The sequence below is a fragment of the Rhinatrema bivittatum genome, chromosome 4, assembly GCF_901001135.1.
Source record: "Rhinatrema bivittatum chromosome 4, aRhiBiv1.1, whole genome shotgun sequence".
Taxonomy (NCBI): Eukaryota; Metazoa; Chordata; class Amphibia; order Gymnophiona; family Rhinatrematidae; genus Rhinatrema; species Rhinatrema bivittatum.
In genome coordinates this window covers 24,787,947-24,802,090 of record NC_042618.1, presented here as the reverse complement: position 1 = coordinate 24,802,090, position 14,144 = coordinate 24,787,947, and the positions used below count along the sequence as shown (strand labels likewise).

Here is a 14,144-nt window from a genome sequence, read left to right as displayed (position 1 = left end):
ACCTTCGCCTTCCCCTGACGGACTTGGTGCGGTCCAGTCTGCTTTGGTGGCTATGCCCGGACAATTTACGTCGAGGGTTGGACTTGGAAATCCAGTCTTGGATAGTAGTAACCACGACGCCAGCCTTTCGGGTTGGGGAGCAGTTTGTCAAGGGAGAGCGGTACAAGGCCAGTGGAAGAGGACGGAGTCTTCTTGGTCGATCAGTCGGTTAGAGACCAAGGCGGTACGGTTAGCTCTGCAAGATCTCCTCCCCATGGTAGAAGGGCGCTCTGTGAAGATTCCCTCCGACTACAGTGGCTTACATCAATTCTCAGGGGGGAACCAAGAGTCATCCTGTGGCGATGGAAGCACAGCTTTTAATCAACTGGGCAGAACGGCACTTGTACAGGATAGCTGCCTCTCACATTGCCGGGTTGGACAATGTGCAGGCCGATTTTTCTCATCTGCAAACAGTTGGACCCGGGAGAGTGGGAACTTTCCAAAGAGGTTTTTCATCTGCTGTGCAACCGATGGACCAGGCTCTTCATGGACTTGATGGCGACGTGTTGCAATGCCAAGGCACCTCGTTTCTTCAGTCAGCGTTGGGAGCCAGGGGCAGAAGGGGTAGATGCTCTTGTTCTTTCCTAGCCAAAGGACATTCTCTTGTACGTCTTTCCACCATGGCTGTTAGCAAGATTTTGCGTCACATCGAAGCTCATCCGAGCAACGTGATATTGGTGATGCCAGAGTGGCCGAGATGACCATGGTTTGCGGACCTCCTGAATCTAGCAGTAGACGATCCGCTGAGATTTTGTCCCTCTCCGAATCTTCTGCGCCAAGGTCTCTTTTGTTTAGAAGAGGCAGATCGCTATTGTCTAGCGGCATGGCTTTTGAAAGGCGGAGATTAAGGAGCAAAGGCTACTCGGATGAAGTGATTGCCACACTATTACATTCCCGTAAGACTTCCACCTCCATGGCGTACGTTAGAGTTTGTGGTGTTTTCGAGTCCTGGTATCTGGACCACAAGGTGAAGCTGTCCGGGGCTTCGGTGGCGGATGTTCTGGCCTTTTTACAAGCAGGTCTAGCTAAGGGATTGGCTTTTAATTCCCTAAAAGTGCAAGTGTCAGCCCTCGGTTGTTTTCATGGGAAAGTGCAGGGCATTAATCTGGCCTCCCATCCAGATGTGGTTAGGTTCCTGCGTGGGGCTAAACATCTGCGTCCTCCGATTCGGAATCCCTGTCCTTCGTGGAAGTTGAATCTAGTTCTCCGCACCCTTTGTAATGCGCCTTTTGAGCCGTTGAAACGAGCTACTCTAAAGGATCTGACGGTGAAGGTCGTTTTCCTCCTGGCTATCTCCTCCGCAAGGCGTGTTTATGAGTTGCAGGCCTTATCGTGCAGAGAGCCCTTCTTGCTTATTTCTAATGCAGGTGTTTCTTTACGGACAGTACCCTCTTTTCTCCCAAAAGTGGCGTCCTCCTTTCATTTGGATCAGTCAGTGGAGCTCCCTTCCTTCGCGGGCCTGGATTTTTCTACTTCAGAGGCTAAGGACTTAAGGAAACTGAATGTAAAGAGGGTGTTGTGTTACTTGGAGGTCACGAACAGTTTCTGTCTCTCGGACTACCTGTTCGTCTTGTGGAGTGGACCCAGGAGGGGTCATAAAGCTTCAAGGGCCACTATCGCGCGCTGAGTAAAAGAAGCTATAGTTTCAGCATACATTGTTCAGGGCCGTCCGATCCTGGTCAGTCTTCGAGCGCATTCTATTCAATCGCAAGCGACCTCGTGGGCTGAATGTCAACAGGTGCCACCACAGGACATTTGTAGGGCGGCTACCTGGAAGTCTACACACACCTTTGCTAGGCATTATCGCCTAGACGTCAGGGCCCCAGAGACCAGTTCCTTCGGGGCTAGTGTGCTCCAAGCGGGACTCTCTCAATCCCACCCTGGTTAGGGAAGCTTCGGTACATCCCAGGAGTCTGGACTGATCCGGTACGTACAGGGAAAGGAAAATTGGTTCTTACCTGCTAATTTTTGTTCCTGTAGTACTACGGATCAGTCCAGAGTCCCGCCCATGGGGAAATGGAGAGTCCGCTCAGCCGGTTGTCATTCATAGTTTTAAGATTTTTATCTACTGTTCTTATAAAGTCTGCCCTCCGTTGCAGGGTAAGAGAATGGGCATAGTTTAGTTCATTATGTTACAAGTGTTCGTTCCCTCTACTCTTAAGGAGGAAAGTTGGTTATGATGGAAGTTATATTTTTTTGCTTGGGTACAGTGTAATACTGACATATTCTAGGTGGCACATCAGGGGTATAGGACGGAGTCTGTTAAAACTTCTATGTCTCCATCTGCTGGAGGGGAGGTAAAACCCAGGAGTCTGGACTGATCCGTAGTACTACAGGAACGAAAATTAGCAGGTAAGAACCAATTAGAGGAAACCATGGTCTGTGTTGTGTGCCTCAGCTGAAAGATTTGTGCAAGATGACCGAGCTAGACAGGAAAGGGAGTGATGTACAAATGAGAGAAAATCCATTGGTACTTATGAATAATAGGGATATATGATTGTTTTCAGATGACATGAAAACATCAATGAAACAAGCTGTTTTCCTTTCATATCATTTGAAAATGACACAAAAAGAAAGAATGCTAACAGAATTTCATTCAATTTCGTTTTCATTTTTGTAAGAAGGGGATAAAGCCGAATAAGAAGAGAAAGATGGTCTAGGCTACTGGTAGAGCCCATTTCACTAGCAGCCAAATGAAAGGGAAGACTGCTTGGACCACTGACAGATCCTAGCCTGCCAGCGGCTGACATGAAGCAAAGAGAGCCTGGACCATTGGCAGATCCCAGCCTGCCAGTGGCTGAAGTAGAATGGAGATGGCCTGGGCTGCTGATGGAGGCCATTCCACCAGTGACTAAAGTGGAACAGAGTCAGCCCAGACTGCTGACGGAGCCAATCCCACCCGCAGCTACAGAGGAAGAGTGTGACCTGCAACTGCCACAGTGGTGAAGGCCAAAACTATGAAGGATTTCAGAGGCGTGGGATAAACACTGTGGATCCATAAAGTATAGAGCAGCGCTTCTCAACCGGTGTGTCGCCAAGCACCGGCAGGTGTGCCACGTGCTCCCGGTCTCTCCCGCTGCTCTTCCTTCCCTGCTGCCGTTGCCGCCGGGCTATCAGCATGTTCAAGCCCAGAGGGAATGGCAGCGGTGCTAGAAGAAGCTGTGGCACCTGCGGCTGGCATTTTCTTCTTCCCACGCCCCACCCCACCCCCGTGACCCGGAACAAGAAGTGATACGCAGTGCGCGGGAAGGAGAAAACTGTACCGTGTGGAAAAGTAGCAGCGGCGGCAGCAGCATCGGCCCCCGAGCAATCAAAGCAGATGGTAATCGAGAGACAGCAGCATGAGCCTCCCACGGCCGATGGGATTCTTCTTTCTTGGCCTGCGGGGGCTGGAGGAGGAGGCTGCTGCAGCTACCATTTGTGCTCGGAGGGGGAGAGGAAGTGAGTGAGAGAGAGAGAAGCAGCCAGCCAGCCAGCCAGCCAGCCTGTGTGTAAGTGAAAACATTTGTGTGTGATTGAGAGCCTGTGTGTGATTGAGAGAAACTGGTCAGAGAGCTGATGTGTGTGTATATGTGAGAGACAATGAAAGTGACTGCTCAGAGAGATGACTGATGTGTATGTGAGTGTGAGAGAGAGAAAAAGCATGGAAGTGAGAAATCTGGGTATGTGAGAAACATGGGAGTAAGAAGGCTGATTATGTGAGAGAGAGCATGGGAGTGGGAAGCCTGTGTGTGTGTGCGTGCATGAGAGAGACTGGTTGGTAAGTTGACGGTGTGTGTGAGAGAAAGACTGGTGTGTGTGAATGTGAGAGAAAGAATGTGATTCAGGGAATGAGAAGCCTGTGCACGTGGAAAGCAAGTACGGAAATGAGAGAGAGACTGGTGTGTGTGTGTGTGTAACAGAGAGAAAGTGATTATGGGAATGAGAAGCCTGTGCATGTGAAGAGAGTGAGCATGGGAGTGAGAAACCTGGGTGTGTGTGAGACACAGCATGGGAGGGAGAAGCCTGCATATCTGAAAGAGAACATGGGAGTGGGAAGCCTGTGTGTGTATGTGTGTGTGTGTGTATGCATGAGAGAGATCAGGTGACTGGTGTGTGTTTGTGTGTATGTGTGTGTGAGAGAGAGAGAGAGAGAAAGAAAGTGATTATGGGAATGAGAAGCCTGTGCATGTGAAGAGTGAGCAGGGGAGTGAGAAACCTGGGTGTGTGTGAGATACAGCATGGGAGTGAGAAGCCTGTATATCTGAAAGAGAACATGGGAGTGGGAAGCCTGTGTGTGTGTGTGTGTGTGTGTGTGTGTGTATGCATGAGAGATCAGGTGACTGGTGTGTGTGTGTGTAAGAGAGAAAGAAAGTAATTATGGGAATGAGAAGCCTGTGTATGTGGAGAGAACAAGCATGGGAGTGAGAGACTGGTGAGTGTGTGTGAGAAAGAGAAAGTGATTATGAGAGTAAGAAGCCCATATATGTAAGTAAAACATGGGAGTGGGAAGCCTGTATGTGTGTATGGCATGAGAGAAACTGTTCAGGAAGGTGACTGGTGTGTGTGTCAAAGACTGTTTGGGAGATGATTGGTGTGTGAGAGACAGAAACTGGTCATGGGAGCATGATTGGTATGGTGTGTGTGTGAGAGACATGAGCCCTAAGGAAGAGGACCATGAGTATAGAGCTTAGCCTCTACTGCTGCTTCTGGTGTGTGCTATGGCCTGCATGGAAGAGGAGTATGAGAGCTGCTGGAGGAGGTAAGTAAAGGTGGCTTTTTAAGTTTATTTTTCTTGATTGACTGCCATTTTAATTATTTAATATTATGTGATGTGTCTGCTTTTTTAAAATATTTTATTGGTGTTTGGAGAATGTTTAATAGTTTTTATGAGTTTTTAATTGTTGGATGTTATTCTGTTCATAGCTGTTTTGAAACATTTATTCTGCTTATTAGTATAGTTTTACAATTATTTCTGCGTTGGGATCTATAGCAGCTTGGCTTGTTCTGTTTTCCTAATAAGAGGTGTATTGGTTTTTAGGGCCTGATTTAATATTTGTAGTGTTGCCTTTTCATAGATAGGGTTGCTCCTGTTTGAGTGTATTCCATAATACAGGTGTAACTGTGTGCAGATTCGTTTATGTGCATTACTACAGATCCTGGGAGTATGTTAGGTCGTTTCTGTGTCTGTTACCGAGATGAGATATTTTACTAGCATATAAGCGCTTGTATCAGTCTTATTTGTTGTAGTTTCTCAAGAGGACATGCATTGGTGGTAAACTGCTGTCTTTTCATAAGTAGGGCTATTGAGCCTGGAAGTAGAAGGAGTTTGAGTTGCTGTTACTGAGATGACACCAGAACCAGAATATCTTTTTTGTAGGGTGAGTTGTATGGGGAATGTTGTAATTCTGCTTTACATCCATTATTGTGGGTCAGGGGGGTTCCCGTGGATGCAAACTGTACTTTTACATCTAGCCCCGTGACGATCATGGGTCAGTGTGTCATGCATGTGAGAACCATCTGTCAGGTGTGTCCTGACAGAAAAAAGGTTAAGAACCACTGGTATAGAGGATGTGAATGAAGTGAAGAGGCATGGGGTGGCTTGCAAGAATGACAGCTACTACCTGGAGATTAATATCCTAATTAAATAAACATACACACGGTTAATGCAACTCCAACATTGCTCTATGCTTCAACGGCAAGAAGAAATGGGAAAAAAAGGATTTGCTTCCACAAAAAAGCAGGGGCGGAGCTTGCTTGATACGGCGGTTACTACCCCAATCCAAAAACCCTGATACTTCACTTTCAGTGATATCCAGCATTGTTCTCTGCTTCAACGGCAGAGGGTATGATGAAAAGATCTCTGCTTCAACGGCAGGGGGAATGATGAAAAGATGATTTATATTCGGACTGCAACCAACCAGGACTGAGTTGCACAGGCTGGATAAACATGCGTGGGAGTAGCTTACTATGACGGCGGTTACTACCCCTAAACAATTAACTAGATACTTCACTTAGATGCAGCTCCAGCACTGCTAACTACATTGAAGGCGGGGGTGGAAGGGAAATAGATCGATGGGAGTGGAAGGGATGGCGGGATAGAAGGGAAATAGAACAAAAAGTTACTTACAAGGGACAAGAGAAAAAGATAAGTATGGGGAAAACAAAAGTGAAAGCTTGCTGGGCAGACTGGATGAACCGTTTGGTCTTCTTCTGCCGTCTTTTCTATGTTTCTATGTATGTAGAGAGAGAGAGAGAAGGGGGATGATTGGTGGTGGGTCAGCAGCCACTGGAGAGGTTGCAGTGGCAGGAGACAAATGCTGGGCCTGAGGCTGAGCCATAGGGAAAAGGCAGGGACAAATGCTGGGGAGGGGGGATATGGTTTTTTTCAGTGAGCCTAGAGGACTAGAAACATTCCCAGGGTCAGTAATAAGAGCTTTATATTCAAATCTGAAGTAATAATGGGCAGTTTAACAGACCCTGGGGAGGTTTCTATTCCTTATGCCTAAAGCTCCTACCCTGACTAATGTTTATTAAAAAATGTATATTCTGCTTGATTATCAGTTCTCAGGGGATAACAACAAAACATCCAAAAAAGCAGAAAATAACTAATAAAGACAAGATCAACAAAAACATACAGGGTTAAAAGCATAAGAAGTTGCTATACTGGGTCAGACTGAGGGTCCATCAAGCCCACCATCTTGTTTCCAACAGTGGCCAATCCAGGTTACAAGTACCTGGCAAGTACCAAACAGTAAATAGATCCCATGCTAGTAATAAGCAGTGGCTATTCACTAAGTCAACTTGATTAATAGTTTATGGTCTTCTCCTCCAGGAACTTATCCAAACCTTTTTTAAACACAGCTACACTAGCTGCCGTAACCACATCCTCTGGCAATGAATTCCAGAGTTTGTGTATTGAGTGTGAAAGAATTTTCTCTGAGTTGTTTTAAATGTGCTACTTGCTAACTTTATGGAATGCCCTCTAGTCCTTAAATTATCTGAAAGAGTAAATAACCGATTCAAATTTACCAGTTAAGTCCTTTCATGATTTTATAGAACATAAGAACATGCCATACTGAGTCAGACCAAGGGTCCATGAAGCCCAACATCCTGTTTCCAACAGTGGCCAATCCAGGCCATAAGAACCTGGCAAGTACCCAAAAACTAAATTTATTCCATGTTACCCTTGCTAGTAATAGCAGTGGCTATTTTCTAAGTCAACTTAATTAATAGCAGGTAATGGACTTCTCCTCCAAGAACTTATCCAATCCTTTTTTAAACACGGCTATACTAACTGCACTAACCACATCCTCTGGCAACAAATTCCAGAGTTTAATTGTGCGTTGAGTAAAAAAGAACTTTCTCCAATTAGTTTTAAATGTGCCACATGCTAACTTCATGGAGTGCCCCCTAGTCTTTCTATTATTCGAAAGAGTAAATAACCAAGTCATATCTCCCCGTTCTAAACCTCTCATGATTTTAAACACCTCTATCATATCCTCCCTCTGCCGTCTCTTCTCCAAGCTGAAAAGTCCTAACCTCTTTAGTCTTTCCTCATAGGGGAGCTGTTCCATTCCCCTTATCATTTTGGTTGCCCTTCTCTGTACCTTCTCCATCGCAATTATATCTTTTTTGAGATGCGGTGACCACTGACCAGAATTGTACACAGTATTCAAGGTGCGGTCTCACCATGGAGCGATACAGAGCCATTATGATATTTTCTGTTTTATTCACCATTCCCTTTCTAATAATTCCCAACATTCTGTTTGCTTTTTTGACTGCCGCAGCACACTGAACCGATGACTTCAATGTGTTATCCACTATGTTGCCTAGATCTCTTTCTTGGGTTGTAGCACCTAATATGGAACCTAACATCATGTAACTATAGCATGGGTTATTTTTCCCTATATGCATCACCTTGCACTTATCCACATTAAATTTCATCTGCCGTTTGGATGCCCAATCTTCCAGTCTTACAAGGTCTTCTTGCAATTTATCACAATCTGCTTGTGATTTAACTACTCTGAATAATTTTGTATCATCTGCAAATTTGATTATCTCACTCGACGTATTTCTTTCCAGATCATTTATAAATATATTGAAAAGTAAGGGTCTCAAAACAGATCCCTGAGCCACTTCACTGTTTTTGTCTCCACCACTTCCACTGGGAGGCCGTTCTACACATCCACTACCCTCTCTGTAAACAAATATTTCCTAAGATTGTTCCTAAGTCTACCCCCTTTCACCCTTATCTCATGATGCCTCATTGTAGAGCCTCCCTTCCGTTGAAAGAGGCTCACCTCCTGTGCATGGAAACCTTTGAGAGATTTAAATTTCTCTAACCTATCTCCCATCATATCTCCCATATCTCGCCTTTTCTCTAGGGCAGGGATGGGCAAATTATGGTTCGTGGGCCAAATCAGGCCCATCATTGATTTCTATTTGGCCCGCTAAACTTTTAAAAATGAACATTAGCTGTGGTCTGCGATGTTCACAGAGTGCCAAATTCATCACAAAGGCTTAATGCACCCCCATTTGAATGACATGCTGAAGCGCTTGATGCTGGGTCCTGGCCTTTGTTGATGACATCAGCACCCAAAGAGAGGGAGGAGTTAAACACGCAGCCAAACTTTTCTGTCCACGAGGGCAGGTGAGCATTTGCGCCGCGTGGCACCCTGAATAAAGATGCGACTGGCTTAAAGCCTGCCTTTTCCCCTGTATAAGTGTTGCGATTGGCTCTTATATTTGCTGTAAGAGCCAATCTCAACACATATACAGGGGAAAGGGGAGGAGAAGAGAACCCCCGGTGCATAGGTTCCCATCCCCTGCCAGCGAGGAGAGGCCCAGTGCTGATGTGAGTGTAGGAAGGGACAGGAGGGAAGGAAGGGAAAGTAGTGAGTAGGTGAGTAAGTGAAATGGAGGGAACATGAATGAGTGGGAAGGAGAGGATGAGTGACTGAGAGGGAATGAATGGGAGTACAAGTGAGTGACTGAGAGGGGTTAAAATGAAGGCAGTGAATAGGAGGGAGTGACTGAAAGGGAAGGGTAGTGAAACAAGGGAAAAGGATGACTGGAAGTGAGGGGTTGAGTGACAGAGGCAAGGGAAAGAGGTTGTGAGGGTTGAGTGACTATGAGGGAAGGAGAATAAATGACTGAAGGTGAGAGATATGGAAGGGAAAAGGGAGAGAGGAAGGAAGTAGAAGAGGGGAGTGAAAAGAATCGAGGATAGTGTGTGTGTGTGTGAGAGGAGGAGGCTTGTGTGTACCCTCTTCTCTTTCCCCCTACTAATCCAAGTCTATAATCTCAGGGTGACTGGAAAATTGGAAATGAAAAGTTTCTAGATTTGGAGGTGGGAATTTTTATTTTTTTTTTTTTTTACCCTTAGTTTTAATTATTGGGTGATCTGCTGTTTTGAAATATCTGATTTTGGGGAAATGTTTAAAGGGTTTTTTTTAAACATTATTCTTCTTAATTATTAGGTGTTCTATTTGTCATCTGATTTGAAATATGCTTTTTATTAATATGGTTTCCTCGCTATTAGGATTTCTATTTCTTGACTTTGTTTTGTGAGGAATGGTGATATTTCTGTTTTTGCATTATTGCACTGCATATGAATCTGGGTTTTAGTGGTTTCCAGTCCAGTTTTTTTGTCTGCACCTTACTATTTATACTTTACAGCCTACATTTGTGACTGAGATGAAGTAATCTGCTAGCTGGGAAACTGTCTTGTACCCGTGGGCTGAAAGTTTTTCTGATTTTGGTAGAGGATCGGGATCCATGACTGAAGGTGCTCCTTGGGTGTTAAAAATGATGGCGCTTAATCCTGCTGGATACTGAAATGCCTGCAGCAAGTGGTAAAACTGTGCTGTGTTGAGGACCCATCATGCCACCCCTTCCTTGCCCTGCAGTTCTCGTTGCCCGCACCAAAATGTTTGCCCACCTCTGCTCTAGGATGTACATGTTTAAATATTTAAATCTATCCTTATATGCTTTAGAACAAAGACCACCGACCATTTTAGTAACTACCCTCTGGACCGACTCCATCCTGTTTATATCCACAGAAACTTAGAAATGATGGCAGAAAAAGACCAAACGGCCCATCCAGTCTGCCCAGCAAGTTCCCACACTTATGTTCCCATACTTATCTGTTTCACCGACCTCCAAGTTCAGGGCCCTTGTTGATAACTGTTTGATTCGAGTTTCCTTCCATCCCCTGCCGTTGATGCAGAGAGTAATGTTGGAGTTGCATCCAAGATGAAGCGTAAGGCTTAATGGTTACGGGTAGTAACCGCCGCACCAAGCAAGTTACCCCGATGCTTGTTTACCTAGACTGCACAGATCATTGCCTTGTTGGATTTTGTCTGAATGTAAATCCTCTTTTCCACATTTCTCCCTGCCATTGAAGCAGAGAGCAACGCGGTTTATGCATTCAAAGTGAAGTATCAGACTTAATTGATTTAGGATAGTAACCGCCACAATAAGCAAGCTACCCCCACGCTTATTTGTTTACCCAGACTGTGTAGTTCAGTCCTTGTTGGTTGTTGTCTGAATGCAAATCCTCTTTTCCACATTTCCCCTTGCCGTTGAAGCAGAGAGCAATATTGGAGTTGCATTAACCGTGTGAAGGCTTATTGAGTAAGGGTAGTAATCACCAGGTAGTAGCCACCAACCATTCCAGCAAGCCACCCCATGGCTCTTCTCTTCATTCCCATCCTCTAGCTTTTTAAAGGTGCCGTCTCCAGAATTGTACAGAGCATTCCAAGTGAGGTCTCACCAGGGACTTATACAGGGGCAATATCATCTCTCTTTTTCTGCTCACCATTCCTCTCCCTATACATCCAAACATCTTTCTGGCTTTTACCTTTGCTTTATCCACCTGTTTGGTCACCTTAAGATGATCAGTTACAGTCATCCCCAGATCCCACTTTTCCTTTGTGTTTAGAAAAATTTCATCTTCAATACTGTACCTTTCCCTTGGGTTTTTGCATCCTAAATATATTATTCTGTATTTTTTAGCATTAAATCTTAGCTGCCAGACCCTAGATCATTCCTCTAGCTTCACTAGATCTCTTCTCATGTTTTCCACACTTTCCTGGTTGTCCATTGTGGTGCAGATTTTGGTATCATCGGCAAAAGACAAACCTTTCCCGACAATCCTTCTATTATGTCGCTCACAAAAATGTTGAATAGAACCAGTGCAAGGATAGATTCCTGATGCACACCGCTAGTAACAACTCCCTTCTCAGAGAAAACTCCATTTACCACTATACTTTGTCACCTCCCACTCAGTCAGTTTCTAACCCAGGCAGTCATTCTAGGGTCCATACCAAGGGTGCACAATTTATGTATAAGTCTTCTGTGCATACCGTGTCAAACTCCTTACTGAAATCCAAGTAAACTATGTCTAGCACTTTCCCTTGATCCAGCTCTGTGGTCACCCAATCAAAGAAACTGATCAGATTGGCCTGACTTTGAGAGTAGATAATGTTTCTCTAAAATTGGTCCTACACAAAATTAGGTTTAGTCTCACTAGGCACTGATTAAGTCTAATGCTGATAAATTGATTTAGAAAAGCAGTGTAAGCCTACACAGAGTTGTGAGGTAGCTTTAATTAAAGATAAAGAAGCTGTACATCGAAGATTGTAGATTGTGGATAATTATGCTAGAAGATTAAATATTCATATTTTAAATCTTCCAAAATCTCCAACTTTGTCATTGTTCGAGATGCTCAGAAAATTGTTTCAATTCTTCCTGTTTCTAAGGTCTTCCACTTCCGACCTAGTGGGGAACCATCAAGTTTTACATTTGTTGGTTCTGATGCCTTAGCTGCTAATCCTGATTTGACTGCTTTGTTGCAAGACTCCCAGGTAGAAGCTCAAAGTAGAGAAGCACTATTGGTTACATATGTTCTAGAAACTGATGAGAGCTGGGCGATGAAAATGCTTTGGGGTAGATTTTCAAAGGGCTACGCGTGTAAGATACGCGGATAACCCCCGACAACCTGCCCCTGAGCGTGCCGAGCCTATTTTGCATAGGCTCGGCGGGGCGCGCAAGCTCCGGGACACGTGTATATCCCGGAGCTTTCAGAAATGGGCGGGGCGGGGGCGTGCCGGTGGGGCGGGGCTGGGGGTGTTCCTGAGTCCTCCAGCACAGTGGCCATGCCGGAGGTTCGCTCGCCGGCAGCTGGCCGGCGTGCGCAAGTTACGCCTGCCTCGGACGGGCGTAACTTTTGAAACAAAGGGGGGGGGATTTAGTTAGGCCTGGGGGGTGGGTTAGGTAGGGGAAGGGAGGGGAAGGTCGGGGGGCTGAAAAAAAAAGTTCCTTCCAAGGCCGCTCTGATTTTGGAGCGGCCTTGGAGGGAACGGGGAAAACCATCGGGGCTCCCCTCGGGCTCGGCACGCGCACAGATGTACCCCGTGCGCGTAATATTTAAAATCGGCTCCTTTTTGTTTGGGTGATAAATCTTTTTTAGGTACTCAGCTGGCACTATTTCCAGATGCAAAAAAAAGGCAGAGCAGATTGCTCCTGGTGCATCATTTGGTAAAATTATGCAGTCATGTTTCTTTTTTTATGAACGAGAGCAACTAGAAGGTTTCCTACAAAATAGAAAGGTATCTGTGGGTTTATCTGCTTAAGAGGCCTCAGAGTCTTCCAGATTTTTTCAAGTGATTGTATTTTGAATCAGTGTTGCTGTTTTCTCTAGGATGTTTCCTCTCTTTTCCTTCCATAATCGAGGTCTCATTAATGGATAATATTTTCTGTGATTAATATTTTTTACTGTGTTTCTTTTTTATCCAATATAATGTGGTTATCAGGTTTTTTTTTATTAAACTGTTTGAAATAAAGTTTTAAAAAAGTCTTAATAGGTGTATATACGAGCGTGCGCATGTGTATGTTAGGGCAGCCTTTTATATGGATAAATCATTGGCTGAGTACATTTGCATGTGTAATATGGTGTTAAATGTGTAAGAAAGCAGAGAAGCAAACAGTTGCAGCTACAGGACACTTTGGATGTTTGTTACCTCTCTTTGCATTAATTATTTTTATTATAGCTTTACAAAGATATGATTGAATAGCTTATCTATTTTCATGAATGTAATAGCTTCTTGATTGTCGCATAGCAGAATGGATCTGATTTCACTGCCTTTTTTCCCATTCTATCAGAAGAGACTTTGATGACCTAGGATGTTTTGCAGTTAATGAACCAATGGTTTTGATATGAAGCAATGTTGCCGGTTCAACATAAACAGTGGATGAGCATTGTCTGTGTATTACTAGCATACTCAAGCCATGATCCGTTACCTCCAGTTATGACAGAAGATGAATCCTATGGCTCATTGGTCTGGAACAAGTGCTCTATAAAGCTTTCTTTTTTTTCTTTCAGGCTATTCATAAGGCGATGGTGATCGTTGATGAAACAGGCACAGAGGCTGCAGGAGTTACTGTCGTTGAACTCATGCCAATGTCTGCTTCTACCACTGTAAAATATAACAAGCCTTTTCTGATTTTAGTGTACTATTATAAAACCAAAAGCATACTCTTCCTAGGGAAAATCGTAGACCCTAGTACAAAATAATTTCTATCCTGCTCTACATGTCAGTTGTAACTTTACTTTTACTGAATAAACAAGTATAACCTAGCATTTCAACTTGCAGTGAAGCACTACATTCTTCTATTATGTTATATATTTTTTTCATAACTCTGTCATCAATGGCACAACTGCAAAAGGAAAGAGTAAAGTGAATAACAAATCTCAACTAAAGTCTCATAAGGAGTACAGGAAAAGCAATAACCGTAAACAGAGTACATGGAAAGCAATGACTACAAATGCTCATAGTTTGGGAAATAAAATCCCAGATCTGCAGGCCCTAATGACAGAGGCAGAACTGGACATCGTTGCTATCACAGAGACATGGTTCACAGAATCTCATGATTGGGATACGGCAATACCAGGCTATAACTTGTTAAGGAAGGACAGAGTGGATAGAAAAGGGGGAGGTGTGGCTCTTTATGTCAGAAATAATATCCAAGCATCTGAGCTGCAAGGAAGTTGGGGCAAGGAAGAAGCACTATGGGTCGACCTAAAAACAGATGATGGAGCATCCATTTATATTGGAGTGGTT

At 44.4% G+C, this 14,144-nt stretch overlaps 1 protein-coding gene across 2 annotated transcripts in view; it reads left to right on the top strand.

The window, feature by feature from the left end:
• The window catches only part of LOC115089680 (alpha-1-antitrypsin-like), a 70,198-nt gene extending 56,529 nt beyond the window's left edge, over nucleotides 1-13,669 (top strand). For both annotated transcript variants that reach the window (XM_029597873.1, XM_029597874.1), the window contains one exon: nucleotides 13,406-13,669. In XM_029597873.1, coding sequence (XP_029453733.1) covers nucleotides 13,406-13,597 — 192 coding nt within the window. In that variant the 3' untranslated portion in view covers nucleotides 13,598-13,669. The remainder of the gene's footprint in view (nucleotides 1-13,405) is intronic.
• Nucleotides 13,670-14,144: the final 475 nt, after the last annotated feature.